At 32.4% G+C, this 20460-nt stretch overlaps 3 protein-coding genes across 7 annotated transcripts; 2 read left to right on the top strand and 1 right to left on the bottom strand.

Annotated features, from left to right (window-relative positions):
- Positions 1-1171: 1171 nt before the first annotated feature.
- Positions 1172-2808, top strand: LOC103486897 (two-component response regulator ORR9-like). Of its 2 annotated transcripts, XM_008445053.3 has the most exons (5): positions 1172-1449; positions 1565-1686; positions 1776-1853; positions 2129-2199; positions 2290-2808. In XM_008445053.3, the coding sequence occupies exons 1-5, from the start codon at positions 1347-1349 to the stop codon at positions 2627-2629; spliced, it is 714 nt and encodes a 237-aa protein (XP_008443275.2). In that variant the 5' UTR covers positions 1172-1346; the 3' UTR covers positions 2630-2808. The 2 variants fall into 2 exon arrangements, with proteins under 2 accessions (XP_008443275.2, XP_050939915.1); XM_051083958.1 differs by lacking the exon at positions 1776-1853 and having other exon boundaries at positions 1281-1449.
- A 4603-nt stretch (positions 2809-7411) lies between these two features.
- Positions 7412-12066, top strand: LOC103486898 (uncharacterized). 3 transcript variants are annotated; one of them, XM_008445057.3, is made up of 8 exons: positions 7412-7626; positions 9196-9391; positions 9744-9849; positions 10161-10340; positions 10564-11031; positions 11211-11294; positions 11384-11479; positions 11664-12066. In XM_008445057.3, the coding sequence occupies exons 2-7, from the start codon at positions 9344-9346 to the stop codon at positions 11449-11451; spliced, it is 954 nt and encodes a 317-aa protein (XP_008443279.1). In that variant the 5' UTR covers positions 7412-7626; positions 9196-9343; the 3' UTR covers positions 11452-11479; positions 11664-12066. The 3 variants fall into 3 exon arrangements, with proteins under 3 accessions (XP_008443279.1, XP_008443277.1, XP_008443278.1); XM_008445055.3 differs by having other exon boundaries at positions 11381-11479; XM_008445056.3 differs by lacking the exon at positions 7412-7626 and adding an exon at positions 8769-8940 and having other exon boundaries at positions 11381-11479.
- Positions 12067-12479: 413 nt separating this feature from the next.
- Positions 12480-20084, bottom strand: LOC103486899 (condensin-1 complex subunit CAP-D2). Of its 2 annotated transcripts, none has more exons than XM_008445058.3 (17): positions 19925-20084; positions 19479-19801; positions 19201-19361; positions 17929-19114; positions 17639-17830; positions 16236-16895; positions 15946-16122; positions 15484-15551; positions 15186-15408; positions 15001-15100; positions 14777-14892; positions 14650-14707; positions 13925-14076; positions 13644-13842; positions 13389-13538; positions 13212-13287; positions 12480-12788 (listed from the first exon to the last, which is right to left on the bottom strand). In XM_008445058.3, exons 1-16 carry the CDS (start codon positions 20055-20057, stop codon positions 13229-13231), a joined length of 3957 nt encoding a protein of 1318 aa, XP_008443280.2. In that variant the 5' UTR covers positions 20058-20084; the 3' UTR covers positions 12480-12788; positions 13212-13228. The 2 variants fall into 2 exon arrangements, with proteins under 2 accessions (XP_008443280.2, XP_050939914.1); XM_051083957.1 differs by having other exon boundaries at positions 19479-19756.
- Between the last annotated feature and the right edge of the window lie 376 nt (positions 20085-20460).

Here is a 20460-nt window from a genome sequence, read left to right as displayed (position 1 = left end):
CAATTCTTGTGTCCATTCTATAAAAATAATAATAATAATTGAAAGAAGCATGTCCCACTTCCCGATCACTTGGGAAGATATTGGGGCCGATTCGTCTCATATATAAATAACAAAATACTATTCTTCCCATTTCTTTATTTATTTTTCAATCTCTCAATCGCTTGCCTTCCAATTCAATATGTGTGTGTGTGTGTGTGTGTGTATGTATTTGGAGAAAATAATTGCTTTTACTCCTCTAGAGGGAAGAATCAAATATTTGGTTTTAGACTCAATAATATATAATCGGCTTTGTAAAATATAATGTTATTCTTTTAAAAAAATGATTTAATAGAAGTTGCAAGCAAAAAATAAAAATAAAATAAATTATTTTTAATAGACGAAACAATGCCTATTTTCATTAAACTCGAACATCCCTACGTTAAATTAGTTGTGTTAGGTTGTAAGAGATTTATTAACAAAAGGTGTGATAAGTTTAATACTTTTAAATTTTGAACAATAAATTTAAAATATCCCAAAAGCAACTTTTTCTTCATAATTTTGAAGTTTTAAATGTATATTTTATCTCTCTCCTTCCACCCTTCTTTGCTATTCTTCTCTTTAAGTATTATTTTCACTTTAAAGGGTAATGTCGATATTTAAATTAGTAATTAAAAAAACATTAATGTTAAAATTTTTAATGAAAAAGGATCAAAATAGAAAGAAAAAAAAATATTTAGTGATAATTTTTTCTAATAATTTTTTCTATAAAGTTTGTAATCTTTTTTCTATTTTTGAAAAACCCAATTTAAAAGAATTTAAATATTGTTTTAGCTCATTTTAATTTCAATCTCAAAAGGTTAATTTAAATTCATATATTACGAAAGTTGATTCATCAATTTTATAATTTACTTTTACAAAAATAACCATTTTGGTGGACCAAAATTGTTCATTTTAAAGGTTCAAATAGTAAAATGAAACAAGGTTTGAAACTAAAAAATACTTAAACCATCAAAATAAACGAAAGAGTTAAATATTTGAAAAGTAACGTGACGAAACAGACTAAAATCAAATAGTATTTTTATTTCCTAAAAAAATCAAATAGTATTTAAAGTTTTTTAAATAAAAAAAAATAAAAAAAATACATATCAAGTTAGAAAATAAAATTCGGAAGATTTGCAACAAAATCCGGTCGGATCTTGCTTCGTGTGATGTTAATCGTGGTGGGTCTTTTTTTTTTTTTTTTTTTCTTCCTTCTTTTCTTTTATATAATTTTTCCCCTTCCTCTTAAAACCAACGCAAACCCACCAAATTCTCCCCCCCCCCCCCCCCTCTCTCTTTCTTTTCTGTGATTCTGAATTTGAAGCAAAATGGTTATGGCTGCCGATTCCCAATTCCATGTTCTTGCCGTCGATGATAGCCTCATAGATAGAAAGCTCATCGAAAGGCTTCTCAAAACCTCCTCCTATCAAGGTATTTTTAATTTTCTTTTTTAAACTTCTATGCATATATTCTAAATTCAAATTCCCAATTTATTTTCATTCTTTTTTTTTTTTTTTTTTTCTGATTTGGATTTGTTTTTCTGTAGTTACTACGGTTGATTCTGGTAGCAAGGCCTTGGAATTTCTAGGTTTGATTCAAGAACATCAACCTACAAACTTCAAATCGTCTTCCAATTCTTCTTTTTCATCCTCTAACAATCATCATCAGGTTATTCAATTTCAGATTTGGATTCATTTTTTTTCTCATTCCAATCCCTTCCCCTTCCTCTGTTTATGAAACTTTTTGTGTTTGTTTAGGAAGTGGAAGTGAATCTTATCATCACTGATTACTGTATGCCTGGAATGACTGGCTTCGATTTACTTAAGAAAGTTAAGGTAAAAAAGCAAAAAGATAGAAATTCTATAGTGTTTCTTAGTTCTACTTTTTTGAATTTTTCTGTAGAATGCGTTTGTCTTGTTTCGCGCACCACTTGTTTGATGAAAAATCTCATAGAATATTTTTCTCACCTAACTTTTCTATTCTAATCAATTAGATCTGAAAAATCTGTTTTCCTCTGTAACTAATTAGGAATTTACCTAACTTTCCTGAAAAATCTATTTTCTCGAGAAACAAACAGAGAAATAAGTGAAGAATTTGTGTGAAATTGCAGGAATCAACATCGCGGAGAAACATACCAGTAGTGATAATGTCATCAGAAAACGTACCTTCGAGAATCAACAGGTAACGATTTGCAATTTTGATTAGGTCTCGATCTATAATATCGCACGATCGGTAACTGATGGAATCGGATTGGATTAATTTGCGAAGCAGATGTTTAGAAGAAGGCGCGGAAGAGTTTTTTCTGAAGCCAGTTCGATTGTGTGATGTGAATAAACTGAAACCGCATATGATGAAGACGAAAGTGAAGGAAGATCAAAACCGAGAAGAAGAAGAAGAAGAATCAAGAACAGAGACCGAATTGAAATCGGTACAAGAAGAACAAGAGGAAATTGAGTTTGAGATGAAGAGTAAGAAAAGAAAGGGAGGTATGGAAGAAGAAGAAGAAGAAGAAGGAGAAGAAGAAGAAGAAGAAGAAGAAGGTTTGGAGGAGGAGATAAGAAGAAGAAGAAGAAGAAGGTACAGCAACAATTGCGTGGCGACGGCGATTTGATTAAACGATACGGCGGCGGCGGCGGCCATGAGAGAAATTGTATATAAGAGAGAGAGGTTATTGAAAAGAAATTTAGAAGAAGATGGTGATTCGTTTCTTACGATGGAAGATTTGTTATACATCAAATTCAATTTTGTTTTTCCATTTCTAAACTCAATAACAAACTCCCCTCTCTCTAATTACCATTTTTTTTTTTTAATTTTTAATTATTTTTACAACTAAAATTCACCTTTAGACCCACAAACTCTATAGTGATTTTTGTTACAAAATTTTCAAACTCATCTTCGTTAAAGTTAGATCTACTTTTATTTAGAATATTTGAACTTTTAACTTTGTATCCGATTAAGTATTTTAAACTTTATAACATACCTCATAACTATTTTTTTTTTTTTTTTTTTGACTAAAACTGTGTAGAATATTGAGAAATTGAAAAACTAAACCAAATCAAACCAAATTGGTTTTTTTTAATAAAATTGGACATATTGATTTATATGGTTTGGAGAAAAAGAAAAATTAATAGTTTAGGCCTAATTTTATTAAAATATCTAATCTAAACAAAACTGAATTAATGATATATATAGCCTTAAAAATAATCATTATCTCTAAGTATCGATTATTATTTTAATTATTAAGGTACATGTATGAATTTATATATATATATATTTATAAAAAGGTTCAACTATGCACATCCGAAGGGATTAAGATAAGTTTCAAGTCGAATTTCTCGTCCTATAAATTCAATTTAGTTTTGATTTTCTTTTTTGTTTCATATGTTCTCAAAACCAACAACTATTAAATCTTAAATTTGAATTTGATTTATTTAGTCTCAGAAATTTCACGGACTGATTTGTTTGGTTCTTAAAATAATTATTAATGGGTCACTAAGTTTAAATTTTGGATTTTATTGGATCATAGGTAACTATTAGTTAATTTAACAAAACGATCATACGACAATTAACAAAGTATTATTTTAATGAAATTAATCTTATATTTTAGGTTAAAACTTTGGAATAGTTTCTAAAATTTTAAATTTGTTTTATTTTGATTTCGTAAGCTTTTAAAATGTTATCATTTTAGTTTTTAGTTCATCAATAAATTTGTTCAATTTTGTTTATAAATCTTCAAAACCGTCCCTTTGGCTTTTTAATTGTTATGTTATTTTTTCTGCCTTAAATTTGCTTTGCTTTGTATATTCGTCTCTAACTTCTTTATGGCATCTTTAAATTCGCTTGGATTAATGTTCTTCTATAACTTACTTATGACCCTGGAATTTTAATTATGAATGTATAGAAAATTGCACCAAATGATACCACAAATAAACGATATCGGTAAAAATTTCATTTTTTATCGATCATATGGTAACTTTTTTTAAATGTCAATTTTACCCTTCAGTCTAATTGATATCATGTTATCAGTGATGACTTTTATCAATTACATCATGCTTAATATGTCAATACGTTTTTAATGAATCAATCATCGATAACTTAAATATTTAATTTCTAAATAATATAAATGTTAATAGCATAACAAGAAATTAATAATTTATTTTAACAAAAGTTGCAACTATATCAGTATCATTTATACTATTAGCGATAGGAGTTATCATATGGATAGTATGTTATTAGTGATTCAAAACTATAACCGATAGCATGTTAATCTAATCTATTTTATTTGTCCATTTGTGTTAAAATACAAACAACCACCACATCACTTTATAGTAGTATTACCTTGATATCATTTATATATAGTAGCCTATTAGAGATATTACTTATAGATGCTATCAATGATATCCTTCAGTTGCTATCACTGATAGATATTTTTAGTGATAACAATAGAAAAATATCATTGATATTAGTTATAAAATATATCAATTGATAGTCTAATTAAATCTCATCAATTCAAAATTGATATGTTTACTCATGAGATATCATTGATAGATAATGTTAGTGATATCATTTTACATTGATAACAATATAGAAAAATTACTTATAATAAGTATCAGAAATATCAATTGATAGCAATATTGTTGATTGAAGATAATAGTGGTAGCAATTGATGCCACATTTCTCAAATTCTAATTATTTTATCCTTGCGCTATATATACTATTCTTTTAGATTTTTTCTTTTGCCATTTATGTAACTAACATTAAATATAGATGGTCGTAATTTAAATGAGTAACACTTTTTCGGAGCTAATGAATTAAGTATATAGCTTAAAGATTTGTAACTATAATAAAACCTATTATTGAATCTATCTTAGTAGAAGTTCATCAACAAATTTATTGTTGTTATATATTTAAGAGCATATATATAGTCAATCTTCCACGTTTGAGTCTCAATTTTCAAATATGTTAAAAGGTTAAAAACTTTAAAATTGAATCTAACTAACAAACCAAATTCAATTTTTTTAAAAAAAATTAATAAATATTTAAGATATAAATTTGAATTCGGTATCTAAATTTGAAATTTTTATAACTTTAATTTTGTGCATAATAGATCTATAATTTTTCTTAAGAAAAAGAAAAAATCAAAGAAAAATTGCAACATTAAAAGTTCAAAACAAAATAGACAAACGATTGCAAAAATTTGGTCCCTATATTTTCGTAGAAATTAGAGTATAGTCCCTATATGGTTTCAAATTTTGAAATTTAGTACTTGTATATGTTTATAAAACTTCATAAATAGTCACTCTACAAACTCTTTCATAAACCACATAGACTAAACAAATTCCAATTTTTTTCAAAACTAATGGACAAAATTTGTAATTTAATGAAAAAAATAAAACGAAATTATTAGTATATGTGAGGACGAACAACATACTATATATAGCAAAATGAATGAAAATATTTACAAACATAATAAAAATTTTATAACATACAAACCAAGTATAATAGTGGGGACTGTTTTTTTTTATAAATGGGTAATGTAGAAGGAGTGTTTTGGATGTTAGTGAAAGAAAGGTGTTGCATGAGGGAGAGAGAATAAAATGTACAATGAATTAGAGAGAAATGTTGAGTTTGGCTTTGTATGCATGAGGGAGGGAAATTTGGTATTTTCTTGGATGCATTTAACTTTCAAAAGGACAAATTCAAGTACCATATGCATGGAGGAGAGAGATTAGATTAGAAGAGACCACCATATAATGTTTCATTGCATGGTGTGAGGGAGAGATTGTTTTTTACCCTTTTTTCTTTTAACTTTTTTTTTTTTTTTTTAAAATTAAAATTAATAAAAACAATAATTTGCACAAAAAGAAGAGAAAAGGAATGAAATGTAAAAAGTACAACCATTATATGTGGGTGCTTATTATTAAATTTTATGCTAGCCATCAAGTATTTAGTCTCTTGTATTGTGGGTTACTCGATAATAGATAATAGATAATAGTAGGAGATTTTAAGGATACCTTTAATTAATGAGTTTGGTCGTTTATATGGGCGTTAGTTATGTATAATTAACATTTGACAACTTATAATTGTTCCTCTTAAATTTTTTGAGTTATCGAGCCATTATTTGTTGTACAACTACACTACCACCATTCGAGGTTATAAGTGATGGTTAAGTGCATTATCCTCTCACACACCTCATCAATTTCTTTATGGATCGTCCTTTGAGAATCTGAAATTTGATCACTTTGAAGTCCTTCAAGTGGAACCTTTGAAATCATCCATGGGTCTTGCATATCATCTCTTTTATGCTCTCCATGAGTCGTCCTCAAGCTACCTTTAAGCTCTCTTATGAGTTCTTTGAGCTATATACTGCTAGGCTCTCTAATAAGTTTAAGCTACTTTTTAGATTCCTCTATTAGCCTTTTGAGTTATATATATTTAGGCTCCTTCAATGGTCTTCTAAGTTATCTGTGAGCTATCTATGAGTCTTTTGTGCGCCATTCATGAGTTCTCTAAGCTCCCTCTAGGTTTCCCATGAACTCTATTAGCTACCTCTAAGCTCCTTTGTGGTTCTCAACCATTCCACTTGGACTAGCTTCCCAAAGCCACTAGTAGTCAAATAGTGAATCCCATCAAACCTTGGTCTACTACACCAACTTGGGTATTTATTTCTATTTATAGGTAAATTCTCAATCTTATATTTCTCCAAAAATCTATCTATAATATTTTTCATCTAAGATCCTCTTGTACCATGAAAATAAGTGATGATTATGTCAAGGTTCCAATGAAATCATCTTTTCAAATTTAATCGATTAAAATGTTGAGTTTAAAAACTCAACTAAACTCAAATCTCTCTAAGCATGAAGTGTTTACTAAACATGAAGAAAGAAGAGTTAACTATAACCATGATATTAGATTTCTATAAATATATTCACATTTTTTATTTATTTATATTAAAACTAAAATCTAAAATACCTTCCTCGACGATCAAAATTTGAAACTGTTAAATACTTGTACACTCGGTAGTACTTTACCAATAATAATTAAATCTATAGCAACATTTATAAATTAAAAAAATAAAATACTACTAATATGGTGGATACACTCTAACAATGTTATAGACATTATCAGGTATTTCTAATTGCTATATTTAGGACGTCTAACCTTCCAAAGCTATTTGGCTAAACAAATCCCGAAGGCCCTAAACCATTGATGCCTCCAACTGGCTCATAAGTGGGCCCGTTTTTCCCTTTTCCACGTGGCAAAGTTTTTCCCATTCTCCATTTTGGAACATTTAATAAATCCAAGAGGTAAATAAATATATATTTTAATGATAATAATTATATAAAAAAAAAAGGAAAAAATGAAGAAAGTATTTTACGGCATAATCGTATCGAAACCAAAGGGAGCAGCCGATCGATCAAAACACCCAAAAAAGCAAAAACACAAAGCGCTATTCATTGATCAACCCAACAAAATATTTAAAAAGAAAAAACCTTCTTCTTTACACAAACTCCAAATCAAAATTCCCTTCTCCATTTTCCCTCAATTTCTTTCTCTCAATCAAAACCTTCCCTCCAATTTCTTCTCTCCTTCTTCAATCCGATTCAGGTATGATCCACCCCACTCTGCAACTCCCCCTCTCTAATTTCCTCGAATCTTTTATCAGATTTTTGTTTCTCCCTTCCTCTTCTTCTTCTTCTTCTTCTTCTTCCGATTTTGTCTCCGTTTCTGCCTTTTTCCGCTACTTCTCTCTTCATTTCTACTCTTTTTTTTTCCTCTCACTTTGAAGCTGTTTTAGGGTTTTTTCTTTTGTTCTCCCCCTGTTTTTAGTTTTATGGTTGTTGGCGGTCATTGCGGTGGAATCATTGACATACTATGTGATCTCTTTGCTAAGGACTTTTGTCATAAGTTATTCTGTTGACTATGGGAGTTTTTCGTTGTTTGTTAATCGTTATTCTTGTTTTTTTTTTTAAGATTTTTGATTATTTGGGTGGTTTGATTTTTGTTGGGATCATTTTTGGGGAGGGGATTTTTAGACTGCTGGAAGAATGTTCGTGCATGCAGAATCAATTAACTGTAAAGCTTGTGCATCACTGTTGTAGGTTGAGGGTGAATGTGAAGAAAAAACATTTGGATATTGTAAAATGTCCAAATCATTGTTTCTTCGGGTCAGGTGGTCAACAAAAATGAGAGGGTTTGGTTAAATTTGGTGTCTTGAGAGCCTTGTGGTTTAGGTTTGAGGTCGTTTCTGAATGGTGGTTGTCTTTTTTTTTTTTAAAAAAAATTGTTTGGTATTGTTTTTGTTACCAAACTCAATGATTTCTCATTATTGGTTTGCATTGTTGGAGTGGATTGTGTACTTTAAGGCAGTTTGACATTATTGTAACCTATTCTTGTGAATCTCTACATCAAGTTATAACCAGACCAGAGTAGTTGTTGTTTCTTTTTAAATCTCTAAAATATTATTGTTTCAATAGTGTTCATATTACATCTAGTTGGTTTAATGCAAGCCTTTATATCATTCCTCTGTTACAAAAAAAGTTGTCTTCAATAATGCTTTTTATGGATGCATTAATTATAGGATTTGACTTGAGTGTAATAATAGGTTTTTCAGAGAGGTTGAGAGGTCGTTTGATGAGGTTTAATGCATCTTTTTGGTTTTGGTGATTAGGCTTTCTAGTAATTATGATTTGTTTGATTTTATTGGATCTGAGTTCGCTTCTATATATAGTTCTTGAACTTCTTTTGTCAGGCTCGTTTTCTGTATGTCCTTGTTATTCTAATGAATGTTCGGTTTCTGACCAAAAGAAAGAGTAAATTAAAAAAAGAAAAAGAAAGACGATGCCCCTATGCAGACAGTGTGTAAATGAGAGAAAATAGAAATGAAAAGTTCTGGAGCAATGCAAGAAATTTCTGGAACATGTAAAGTATATCTTGATTCCTTATAGTATTCTCCACAGGACAAGTGTTTTACCTTCTTCCAGAAGATATCTTTTTCTGATTATTTAATTTTTAACTTAAAATTTATTCCCTCAGTCCGTTTTTTCTACAGTATTCCTGTTAAGTGAAGAATATGTCAAATTGCATGACATGATAGATTTGTTCTTTCATTTAACAACTACTTATTTTAGACTTATTGACAGTTGACATGAACCTTGGTTATGTTTTGCTTTGCAGCGCAATGCTCTTTGCATCTGAAAGTTATATGGTTTCGTCATTCAACTTGTATTTGGTGCATTGAACTGCTTTCCTTAGTCCCATACCATCGCCGGTAATTTGCATTCAGATCCTGTAGTGGAGGAACAGTGCTGGATAGTCTTTAAGAATGTCAAGTGGATCGATGAGAAGAGTCTCACGTCAAGATATTCAGTTGGTAAGCTGAAGTGTTCTTGGTCCAGTCCAGCCCTTATCATCACTCTATCTCTTTCTCTCGCCTATTTTTAGGCGTCAAAATTTGTTGACAAACTAAGCTTCACCAAATAAATATAAATGGGGAGCTATATGTCAGTGCTTAACAAAAACAGGAAAGCAAAAGATAGTTTTGATTTCTCCATTTCTTTTAGACCCTTTTTAATTATAGTTCTCTTGCCTTCAATGTTAAAAGAAATTATATTCTGCTGCAGTTATGTTTTGAATTGTGATAAAGCACTTTTTTGTTTAACCATTCAACTCTTCTTTTATGAGATAACAGCGTGCTACATTATTTCCAATCTTTCTGATGCCAGGTGCAAAATCTTATTGAACGATGCCTTCAGCTATACATGAACCAAAAGGAAGTTGTGGAGACACTGCTGAATCAAGCTAAAATTGAGCCTGGATTTACAGAACTTGGTAACAATGACTTCATATTACTTGCTGCCTTCTTTCACCATTGCATATGCAGTTAATAGTGATTGAAATACTGAGTGATATTATGAGAGGATTATTATATCAGAACTAATAGGCGTAGTACTGCTTTCCTGGTTTTTTTTTCTAGTAGAAATATGATCCTATGCTCATGCCAGGCTCACAAATGTGTTAGTTCGATTTTATATTTGCTTTGTCACTGAACTTTCAGACAGTTGATAATTCTGGATTGGTCATATTCTACAGTAGATATTCCTGTTGTCTTACAGCAATTTAATGAATTTCCTGCACTCTAGTTTGGCAAAAACTTGAAGAAGAGAATCGTGAATTCTTCAGGGAGTATTATCTGAGATTAATGGTGAAGCGTCAGATAGTTGAATTCAACAGGTTGCTTGAGCAACAAGTTCGGATGATGCAAATACAGGAAACTGGAGCTACTCCATTACCTACTTCGAATGGATCGCTGGTCCAACAAAGTGAGTGTGCTTTGCTATTATCTTACTTTCTTTGCCTTTCTTCCCTTTTATTCTTTTGTTTTACCGTAGGAGTTTGCCTTTTTCCTTTTTTCTTCTTTTGTAAAACTTCTTATGGTTTTCATCTGGAAATGTCTTGTGTATATAATTTATTCTAAGTTTTATTATATTAGGCATAACCTTGCTTTACTTGACCAATAGTTTTTGACATTCAATCTTTGAACAGTGCACCAGAATCCAACATATTCAGTATCTTCACTAAAGCAGAATAACGTGCAGCATCCTTTTGGTAACAGCATGCCTAACAATGCATATCTCAACGGTGCTGTGTCATTGCATTCAAGAATGCATCCAACAGTTGACATGTCTGCGCATCCAAGTAGGATTGAAGCACCACCGTCTATACTACCAACCCAAAGCTCAAACATAGGGTTGAATGGTAGGACAATAAAATCTGAAGCTGGATATTCAGGCAATTCCTCTTATATGTTCGGTGGTGTTGATAGTAATGTAGTGGAACCACGCCAAACAATGGGTGATGTATCGGTGGCACCTTTCTCTGGCATGGAGTCCAGTGCTCAACCCATGAATGAACCACTCCTGGAACCGGACACTTCCTCTTTTGGATTTCTTGGTCAGATTCCTCGAAATTTCAGCCTATCAGATCTAACAGCAGACTTTTCGCAGAGCTCAGGTCTGTGGTGTTTTCTTGTTGTTTTATGTGGAAGATGGAAATTTTGTGTTCATCTTATAAACATTAGAGAGGCTATAACTTGTTTGATGATGTATTCAGCTTAGAACTTCAACTGTTTGCAATTACATATTTTTAAACACTGCTTGATACCAATATCTTGGCTCTATCATCATCATCAGATATACTGGAAAGCTATGCCAGATCTCCTTTTCTAGCCACAGAAACTGACAACTTCATGGATATTCGTGATAGAGAACATCAAGGTGCGAATTTTTTGTACGTATCAAATCTTACAATTCGTTTGCTAGCAAAATTTACCGACTCCATCCATCTTCTTTTACATACTTAGAAGACAATAAAAGGTCATTGGATACGATATCAGAAGGCTTGAGTTATGAGGACTTTGGAAGCGACTCATGAATCATATTCTCTGTTTGATTAGATTAAGGTACTTTTTTTTTTTTAACTCTATTTGATCATTTGCTTATTCCATCAGCCATTTTCAAATTTTCTGTTTTAGTTCACAACTCATGAAATTTAATGAACAAAATAGTAGTAGGATTTTATCCTCTTAGTTTTATTTACATATCTGCTGATGCTTAACTTGTGTTCATTTTTAATTACTAATGCAGGTCTTTATTTTATTTTGGAGGAAGGGGGGTTTGACTAATAATGTTTGGGAAGTTTCAAACTGGAAATGCATCAGGTTTGGGGTTTTCTTATAAAAAGAAAAAAAAAAAAGGAAGAAGAAAAGCACAAGCTTCTGATTATACTGACATCAAAATATGTAGTGGTAAAAGCTGAGTCGACTTCAGAAATGTATGTAAAGTCATGATTTTCTTTTTATCAAGTTTGGTTTTGGTCTCGCCATTAATAATCTTTTGGTAGGATTTGTTTGTAGCTGTCTTGTTTCGTTTTTTTTTTTAATCTTTGGTCGAAATTAAGTGTAACAATATTTAGATGATGTTTTCGTTTGTTTTGTTTAGCTTATGATTTGAATTTAATCAAATAGTTTGGTGCTCCCTTTGATCTCAAGTTTCAACTATTTTAATATACACATTTCTTTTTTGCTTTGATTTGCTTTTGCAGTTTGCAAGAGCACGATTCTTTAGTATAAAGATTTCTATTTCATCCTCGTGTTACAACGACTTCTTACAAATTTAAATGATCTCAATCACACTAAGATCACACTAAAAGAGAGTGCCCTTTCAAATTTATTGTGTAGAAAAACTATTAAGATTTTAATGAACCTTTTTTTTAAATAATGTGTTTTTTAAACCATTTTTGAAAATTGTCAATAGTTTTCGTTATGCATTACTTTTAAAAAAACACATTATTTAAAAATGAAAATCGATTTTAATAGCTTTTTAAAAGAAAATTGTTTTGCATAACTGCTAAAAAGTATTTACAAAATATCTACCACTAATTTGCAATTTGGTTCAGGTTCATTAAGCTACAAACATTCCACCAGAATTTGATAACTATTTCACATATAAATTTATTACAAGTATTCAATATCCTTATTATGCTAAAATGTTATAGAACTTTCATTAACTTCTAATATTTCTAACATCGACATGGGTGGGAAGAGCTAAGTTGACAATGTCGATTTTTTTTTTCAACAGGATGTTTTTGCTTCACAAACATTTGAGAATATATATGTAATAAAAGTACAACACCAACCTCACTTCATATTTCACATAATCCACAATATTTGATTTCATTAATTGCTCCTCAATTCCTTGTAACTGCACAACCTGAAACATTATTCAACCATACAGATTACCTTATTATATTACAAATAAGATTAGCTTCAAACTCAAAATACCAACTTATGATAATCCTCAACATAATAATCTTTAATATCTGATACAACCTTGTAACTGAAGGCATAAATGATCTATCACTTAAGCCACAATCAAGACTAACTATACTTAACTGCACCAATAAAGATGAACCCTACTTAAATTAAGTCTTGTAATCAATGTAATTTAAGAGATTCAATGTGTCTCTTGTCGTGGGTTTTAGATTCAAAACCTTTTTTTTAATTTGTAAATGTTTGGAGAAAGTCAAGGTATATGGTGTTTTAAAAGAAAATAAATTCATTAAATTTGTTGTATGGTCAGAACATTGTCGTATAACAGGAAGCAAATAACCACTAGAGGCAGAAATCAACTTACAAAAGACAACAATAAGTTCACGAAGAAATGCCTCTTCTACGTGAGCTTCTTCTCTTAACTCGCAAATCGGAGGTCCCTACAAAATGGGCAGAAATGTACCGATGGATATTCTTGATTCTTGATATCTTAAAAAAAAGTAATAATAATAAAATAATCAATTTTTTGAGCTCATAATACCTTCATTCTCAACTTGGGGTGATTGAATTTCAGTTTTACAAGTTTCCGACTCTGTCAGCTCACCGGAAGTTCCATCTTCCGACTCAACGAACTTAGGTTCTGAATTGTCATTTATTGACTCACCATCTTCAGATGATTCAGTGTTTTCATCTGCAAGAATGATGTTTAAATGTCAAAGTTCCTACCAGTGATGGTTTTAGACTACTTAGAAATTAGTACAAGAACAATAGAAATGAGTTGGTGGCTTAAACCAACCTTCAGTGATTTCGGACTCTGGAGGATCTTCATTTTTCACTGCCACAGAAGTAGTTTCAATATTATCAATTCTCTGTTGATGAATCTCGGCATTTCTAGCAGTAACTTCCTGCTCCTTCCTTTCCTTATGAGCCTTGTTTAGTTTTTCTTCAAATTCTTCTACGCACAACTTGAGTTCTGGTTTAGCAAATTTCTTACTCTGAAATAAAATACGAAGACATGAGAATTTTCCAATTCTAAGGTTAGGGGAGCGTGCGAGTTCTAGCCAAATAAGCTTGTACCTTGTTTATGATGCTTTTGAAATGTTCCATTACAGAGTCCTCCGAAACAACATGTTCGTATGTCTTGAATGAATCTATCAACTTTTTCATTCCCTTTTCTGTGAAGCCGAGCTGAGAAAGGCAATATGAAATATATTCCCACTGTCTAACATCTGCAAATGGATAATAGGCATAGTCTTCAGAACACCATGATGTGGTTAATTTGAAAACTTGATATTTGATGCATTGCAACCGATTTTTCTTTTTCTTGCAAAATTGCTATTTCCATGTCATCTCTCTTCAATCCCTAACTTCTTCTCAGAGTGAGCTTGAAATGACTACTTGTGAAAGTATCTTTAGTCTATTGACTTTCTATATGAAATTTATTTTCCAACTATTGCTCTCTTTACCAATGGAACATCTTAAATAAATAATGAACATCTTAAATAAATAATGCATCACAAAATTATAAGTGAAATCTTCAACAATATTTCTCCTTTATCATAAGTGAATAGTATGTGACTGACGAAAAAACTCGCCCCGCTATTACTATAACTAAAAGAACTGGAGTGCAACTAAACAAATTAAAAAATATGTCAACAATAATAAAGTATTGGGGATTAATAATGAAAGCATATTAGAAGTCATACCAAGAGAGCATGTAGGCAAGTACAAAATTCAAAACTTTATAGTTAAATTATAAATCGGAAAACATGCATGCAGAGAGAAGAGTTGAAAATGAATACCTGAAACTCCACTAAACCTATTACATAGCTTTTCGACAAGTGACTCCATTTGTTTATCCTAAAAAACATAATAAGTAGTTAGTTTTAGAAATATATTAGTTAGATTCTCTCAATTAAATTTGCATACCCTCTTGATGGAGCCAATCAAGAATTGCATAATGTTACAAAAGGACTCTCTCGGTAGATTTTGATTACAAAGCTTTCCTAATATATCTGGTAGTAGATTGTATATTGGATTTGCTCCTGTAGACAAGGGAATTAGAATAAGAAATTTGTATGAGCAAAATCCAGTTCATGTAGTGAAAAAAATATGAGGATGGATAAAAAATTCATTGATGTTATAAGCAATACCTTTCTTGGACAACTCGTGAAAGAACAATTTGGCCAGATTTGATATTCTCTCATCATCATCTTCTAAACGTAGAGTCATTTCATTTATATAACCTTTTACCTAAGCACAAATATCAAATTAGTATCTTTCAAATATAATAAAACAAGTTGAGTAAGGCAAACTGACAGTATTGCATCAATCGAACCTTCATCATATCGTTTAAAATGAGATGAGATAGCACCAATACAGCATTCTTCCTAACAGAATTTGAATGATCCTTCAACCTTGCATACATATTCTCAGTCCACGGCTCCAGGAGATTAGGGAAACGGACAGCCAAATCTCCTAAAGCAATAGTACAATTGGAACGAACAATATCTGATGGTGCAGTTTCTACGACGGTGAAAAGAAGTTGAAGATTTGCTTGGCTGAAAGTTCATTTACTTGACAGTTAGGAAAGCTTTACATCGATTATCACACATATAGAGAGAGTGGAATCTCACCAAAAATCTGCATCGATGATCATTAAACGACATAGAGCAAGCATTGCAGATGCTTGTAGATCTGGGAACTGCATATGGAAATAATAGACAATATGAACAAGTCAAAATTAAATTTTCATCATACCGATAAATAATAGAAACTAAAAAGAACATTGGTTTTAATGTCTGAAATATGTATACAGTGCACAAAACCACTATGCCCACTAACATGCCACAAAGAACTTTCCATACAAAATAATGAACCAAAAGCTATGTGGTTTTGCAATTGTCAAAAGAATAAACTTAATGTAAAAGTTCACAAATAAAAACACCACAACCAAAGAGAAACAAATGAAGATTCCCACAATATGGTTGATCTTGGACTGAGTGAAAACACCAGCTAAGCTAGCAACGAAAAAATCAATATAAACTATTCATCCATAGTATTGCTGCATAGATATAAAACAGATCACAAACATTCACCTTATGCATCAAGCTAAAATTTCTGCAAAGCTTGGAAAGAAACGGTGCACAATGTCCTATTAAGTTCTTCCCTCTTGAATCACCAAAAACAATTTCTTTTTCTGCCTTCTCCGAAAGAGAATCAACAATTGCATCTTCAGAAGCAGCAAGGCCTAGCTCAGCATTGATGCCATCTTCCTGCAAGAATTTAAACGTCAAACTTTATACTGCAAAAAAAATGTAATAAAAAAATAGATAGACAACTGTACCCGGGTCCCATAAACCGATTCTTATACAGAAGGAGAACTCACCTTCTCGCCATTAGCTACCGTTCCACCATTACCGTGTCCAGTCTGACCATCAACGACCGTTTTTTCCTTCGCTTTCTGTTTCTGAATTTTTCGGGTGCACAATTCAATATATACTAATTGGTTCATGGCCACATGACTTGCGATAAATAAATATCTACTAAGTTTATCTATTTGGACAGTAGTTAATATGTCCCCATTTCCACTCTCAATGTCAGCTTGCAATTCATCATCCTTGTTACCATTAAAAACAGAAGTAAGAGAATTTTTAACCAAATTTGCTGCAAAGATTTCAGGGGACGGATGAATTGAATATACAGCTGCTATGGCTTTATCAGCAGCAGCATACCATATCTTCTCTGGAAGCCAAGAACCAGTAATCAAGCTTTCCAGCTTATCGAACATCCGGCTACCATTACCAGCCAACAACATTTTTTTGTCATTTTCAGACAATCTCTGTACGGCAATGCACGCAGTCCTGGCAAGTAAAGGGTCCACCTTAGACCATCGACCAAACCCAATGTCGATAATGTCCTGTATATGAGAGCCAAGAATACCAGCAGATGATTTTGATGCCATGCAAAGAACAGATAATGCTCCCCGGCTTTGCTCTGCTGTTGTTCCACCAACATTAAAGCAAAAGAAATCCCATAAAGCTGATATCTGGAGAAAGGGGGTAAAACAAAAAACAAAATACACTTTTTAAAATTCTTATACATTCCATTGTAGAAACCGGCACACCATGCATAATGGTGGAGATTAGTGCGCCATTAACGAGTATGGCTCACTAAAATCGCAACAGTTAACAATTAACACACAAGCTTTTCAGATGCCATCATACAAGAACCAAACTTATAACTTGTACCTCAATATAGGAATGCCGATCTAATTAATAACATCTAATAACTCCAAGTAATTGAAGATACATTTATCCATATTTTTTAAATTGATGTGGTAGAACATGGCCCACGTGCCAGTCTAAAGTTTCAATTGTTCCGATATATAAGTGAGTAAGTTATACGTTTTCTACGTCGCTACAGTCAATATAATGAATATCATAGAAATGAATTTGTTCGCCAGTAATTTTACTTCTAGAATCTGAACCCGTACTCGACTCATTGAGATGCCACTCAAGTCATAGAATATAATACGAATGAATTTTTGTCGAATAAGTTCCTAAAACCTTACTACCTCTTTGCTATTTTTTTAAACATTAAGTCCTGAAATTAACTGGCCTACGACTCTCGATGAGGACCTATGAAAAGTCCTTTTCGTCCCAAAATGACTAGAGAACTGCTCGCTTTAAATTTTTCACTCTCATAACACACAATTGTCAGGCTAAACTTTCCAGAAGTTGTTAACTTGCTAAGAAACGATATGAAACATAGATATAAAGCGAGGCATACCGTGCTACTAGATATATCACCTTTCGACACCAAGGCATCAATCATAAACTCCAGAGCGGCAAGATCTCCAATGTTCGAATCAATGGCAAGATGTAGAAGATTTTTGGCAGTTTCAGTTGGGTTTTTTGTAATATATATTGTTATGAAGGCATTCTCAACAGCTTCATATATAGATTTATCTTGAGAAAAAGCCTACACAATAAAGAAATATTAAAAAGTAAAAATTGAGTCTACAAAATAGAAAAACAAAAATTGACAACTTTAAGCCTTGAAAAAAAGTTAAAGCATACCAATGGCAACATTTTACGGAGGCAAGCCTCTGAGCCATCTATTTGGAATTGTCTGCACCTCATCAACAAAAGAATTGTATTCTCAACGTCAGTGGCAGAAGAAGAAGCCATTAATTGAACTAGTATTGGCATTGCTTCTGATATACATGTTGAAAACCTCAAACCAGCCTCTAGAGATGCAACCAAAGCCCTGATCTGCTCCGTGTTTCCAACATCCAAAGTCAAATTGTCCTTCTGAACAACCTCTTCTTCCATTTGAGGGTAACTATCAGTTAAACTATCCTGCTGGTTCCCTCCCCCACCTTTTATATGGCCGTTATCAACCTCGCCATCACCATTTAAGATATCGTCATCAAATGGCGAGCCACCATCCACATTTTCTGAGGACTTGTTAGGTTCAAGCTCGTCTAATTTCTTCTTATACTGCTCTAGAGTTGCTTCAAATGAAACTACTCGCAGCTGTGGGCCAAATGGATTGTGCTGCAACATAGTGATGAGTAATTGCAATGCAGATTTTCGGACAATTGCACTCTTATCCTCCAACCTTCCAGCTGCAACTGCTGCCACTTCATTCCACAAACCGATAGAAACAGAATGTTCTTCACATAGTTCAGCCCAAACCTGAAGAACTCGACTCCTAGTGTAAGCTGAAACATCCCGACAACGTTCAAGCAAGATTTCTAGCATTGCCTGCTTGCTCCGAAGACGAACAGATTTACAACTCTGTTCACCTTCAATGTCGCAAAACGCTTTAACAATTAACTTACCAAGAACCCCCACCAGAGCATTTCTTATTTTATAGGATTCACCACCAAAATGTGGAATTAGAAGTCCAACGTTGGTGGAGAACAACTTTGGGAGCCTTTCAGCAAGCTCTACTAGGAATCGCCCTATGTTTTCAGCCCCAGCTGTATCTTTAACATATTCTTTCGGGTTAGTCCTTCCAACATCTCTAATAAGAGAGATTGCCAGGATTCCATCGGAATATTTCTTCTCTGCCCCAGCAACAGCATCAGCCATATGGGTCACAACGTAATCATACTTATGAATAAGGTGCATAATTGAGGCACATGATTGGGTAGTGAAGTGATATTTTGTAGAACAAGCACCAATTATACGACACAGAGCATCCTTTGTGTCAAGGTCCTTCAAAAGGACTGAATTCTCGAACACTGAGAACACGTTTCTATAGAAAACCCAAGTTAAAAATGTTCAAATTACAAGTAAATAAACAGGGGAGATGTTTTCACCAAGGTAAGGAATAGAACGTACTTTGCAACAAAAGACAGATAATTCTCATCTGGGTCTGATGAACCAAAGAGCAACGAGATATTGATCTCCAGTGAATTAGCAATCAAGTTTAATATACGGCCCCTCTGCATTTCCCAATTCCACGAACTTTTGGGCATTTTCTTCCGAGTACTAGCGGTCACCTACGTTCAAAATTGAGAGAAATAGGATGAAATTCGAATCAAGCTAATATAACCACAAAATCTATCAAACCATTTCGAACGCATATAATAACCAGCGAAAAGGAATTAGAAGAAAACCTTTGAATTGTTGCTACTACTAGCACTGGCTTCCTCACTGTTGACGATATGGAGGAGGAAAAACGTATAGATTTTAAAAGCATTACGATGGGACGCAATCTGATCAAGCACCGGAGCGTCGCCATCATTACTTGGGGAAGCACGAGCAAGCGAATCGATGTTGGGAAGAAGAACACTGAAATTGGAGCGAAGACTCTCAACAATATTCAACTTACAAGAGGGAGAGAGGTGTTTGTAGTCTCGAATCAAAGAGTAAACACGGTCGAAAATATCCTGCTCTTCAACGCAGAAGAGGTCCTTATCGGAAAGATCAAATGAAATGCCTAAAGAAATTAAAGGAAATGAAGAATGAAGAAGGGAGATTAAGGGTGGTGAAATGATATGATATGATATGTGTTCCGAAATGGAAGAACAGAAAGTAGTGAAAAGAGTGGAAAAGGACGAACCTTTGACGAATTCTTCAAGTTGAGATGGAGAAAGAGAGGCGACTTCAGTGGGATTTTGAACGGAGAGACGGTTGTCGTCGTAGTCTTGTTCGAGAGATCGAAAGGTTTGGGGGAAAACGAAGAGGGAAGCCATTTGGGGAGAGAAGAAAAGCTTCAGAAGAGCTGAAAGAAGAATGTTGAGAATCCAAATTCAAATCGTAAGGGGTTTTCAAGGAGCGGGAAGGCATTTTCCGGTCGGGTCGGGTTGTGATCGCTTTATATTCTTACTTTAATAAATACAAGGTTTTTAAATTCTAAAATATATATATATAAGAATATTATTAAAATTTTAACTTTTTGGTGTTTCATTGTGTCCAAATAAATTAATTAAACAATAAACAATTTAATGATACATCAAACTTTTTATTTAAAAAATAAATTGATAAATAGTTATATAGTTCAATGAATAAGAAATTGGTTTGTCATTTTAAAAGTGGATGATTTTGAATCTCCAGCAAAAAAAAAAAAAAAAAGTATTTTAATAACAATAAAAAGAT

Source organism: Cucumis melo, chromosome 4 (assembly GCF_025177605.1).
Source record: "Cucumis melo cultivar AY chromosome 4, USDA_Cmelo_AY_1.0, whole genome shotgun sequence".
Lineage (NCBI taxonomy): Eukaryota > Viridiplantae > Streptophyta > Magnoliopsida > Cucurbitales > Cucurbitaceae > Cucumis > Cucumis melo.
This window is presented reverse-complemented; position numbering and strand designations above follow the sequence as displayed.

Excerpts from the sequence above, each read along its gene's own strand:
- LOC103486897 (XM_008445053.3), top strand. The coding sequence starts at position 1,347 with ATGGTTATGGCTGCCGATTCCCAATTCCATGTTCTTGCCGTCGATGAT. Across the intron at positions 1,450-1,564 it reads CAAAACCTCCTCCTATCAAG|TTACTACGGTTGATTCTGGT; the intron begins GTATTTTTAATT and ends GTTTTTCTGTAG. Across the intron at positions 1,687-1,775 it reads CCTCTAACAATCATCATCAG|GAAGTGGAAGTGAATCTTAT; the intron begins GTTATTCAATTT and ends GTGTTTGTTTAG.
- LOC103486898 (XM_008445055.3), top strand. The coding sequence starts at position 9,344 with ATGTCAAGTGGATCGATGAGAAGAGTCTCACGTCAAGATATTCAGTTG. Across the intron at positions 10,341-10,563 it reads TGGATCGCTGGTCCAACAAA|TGCACCAGAATCCAACATAT; the intron begins GTGAGTGTGCTT and ends ATCTTTGAACAG. Across the intron at positions 11,032-11,210 it reads AGACTTTTCGCAGAGCTCAG|ATATACTGGAAAGCTATGCC; the intron begins GTCTGTGGTGTT and ends CATCATCATCAG.
- LOC103486899 (XM_008445058.3), bottom strand. The coding sequence starts at position 20,057 with ATGGCTTCCCTCTTCGTTTTCCCCCAAACCTTTCGATCTCTCGAACAA. Across the intron at positions 15,409-15,483 it reads ATCATCGATGCAGATTTTTG|CCAAGCAAATCTTCAACTTC; the intron begins GTGAGATTCCAC and ends ATGAACTTTCAG. Across the intron at positions 13,288-13,388 it reads ACCCCAAGTTGAGAATGAAG|GGACCTCCGATTTGCGAGTT; the intron begins GTATTATGAGCT and ends CCCATTTTGTAG.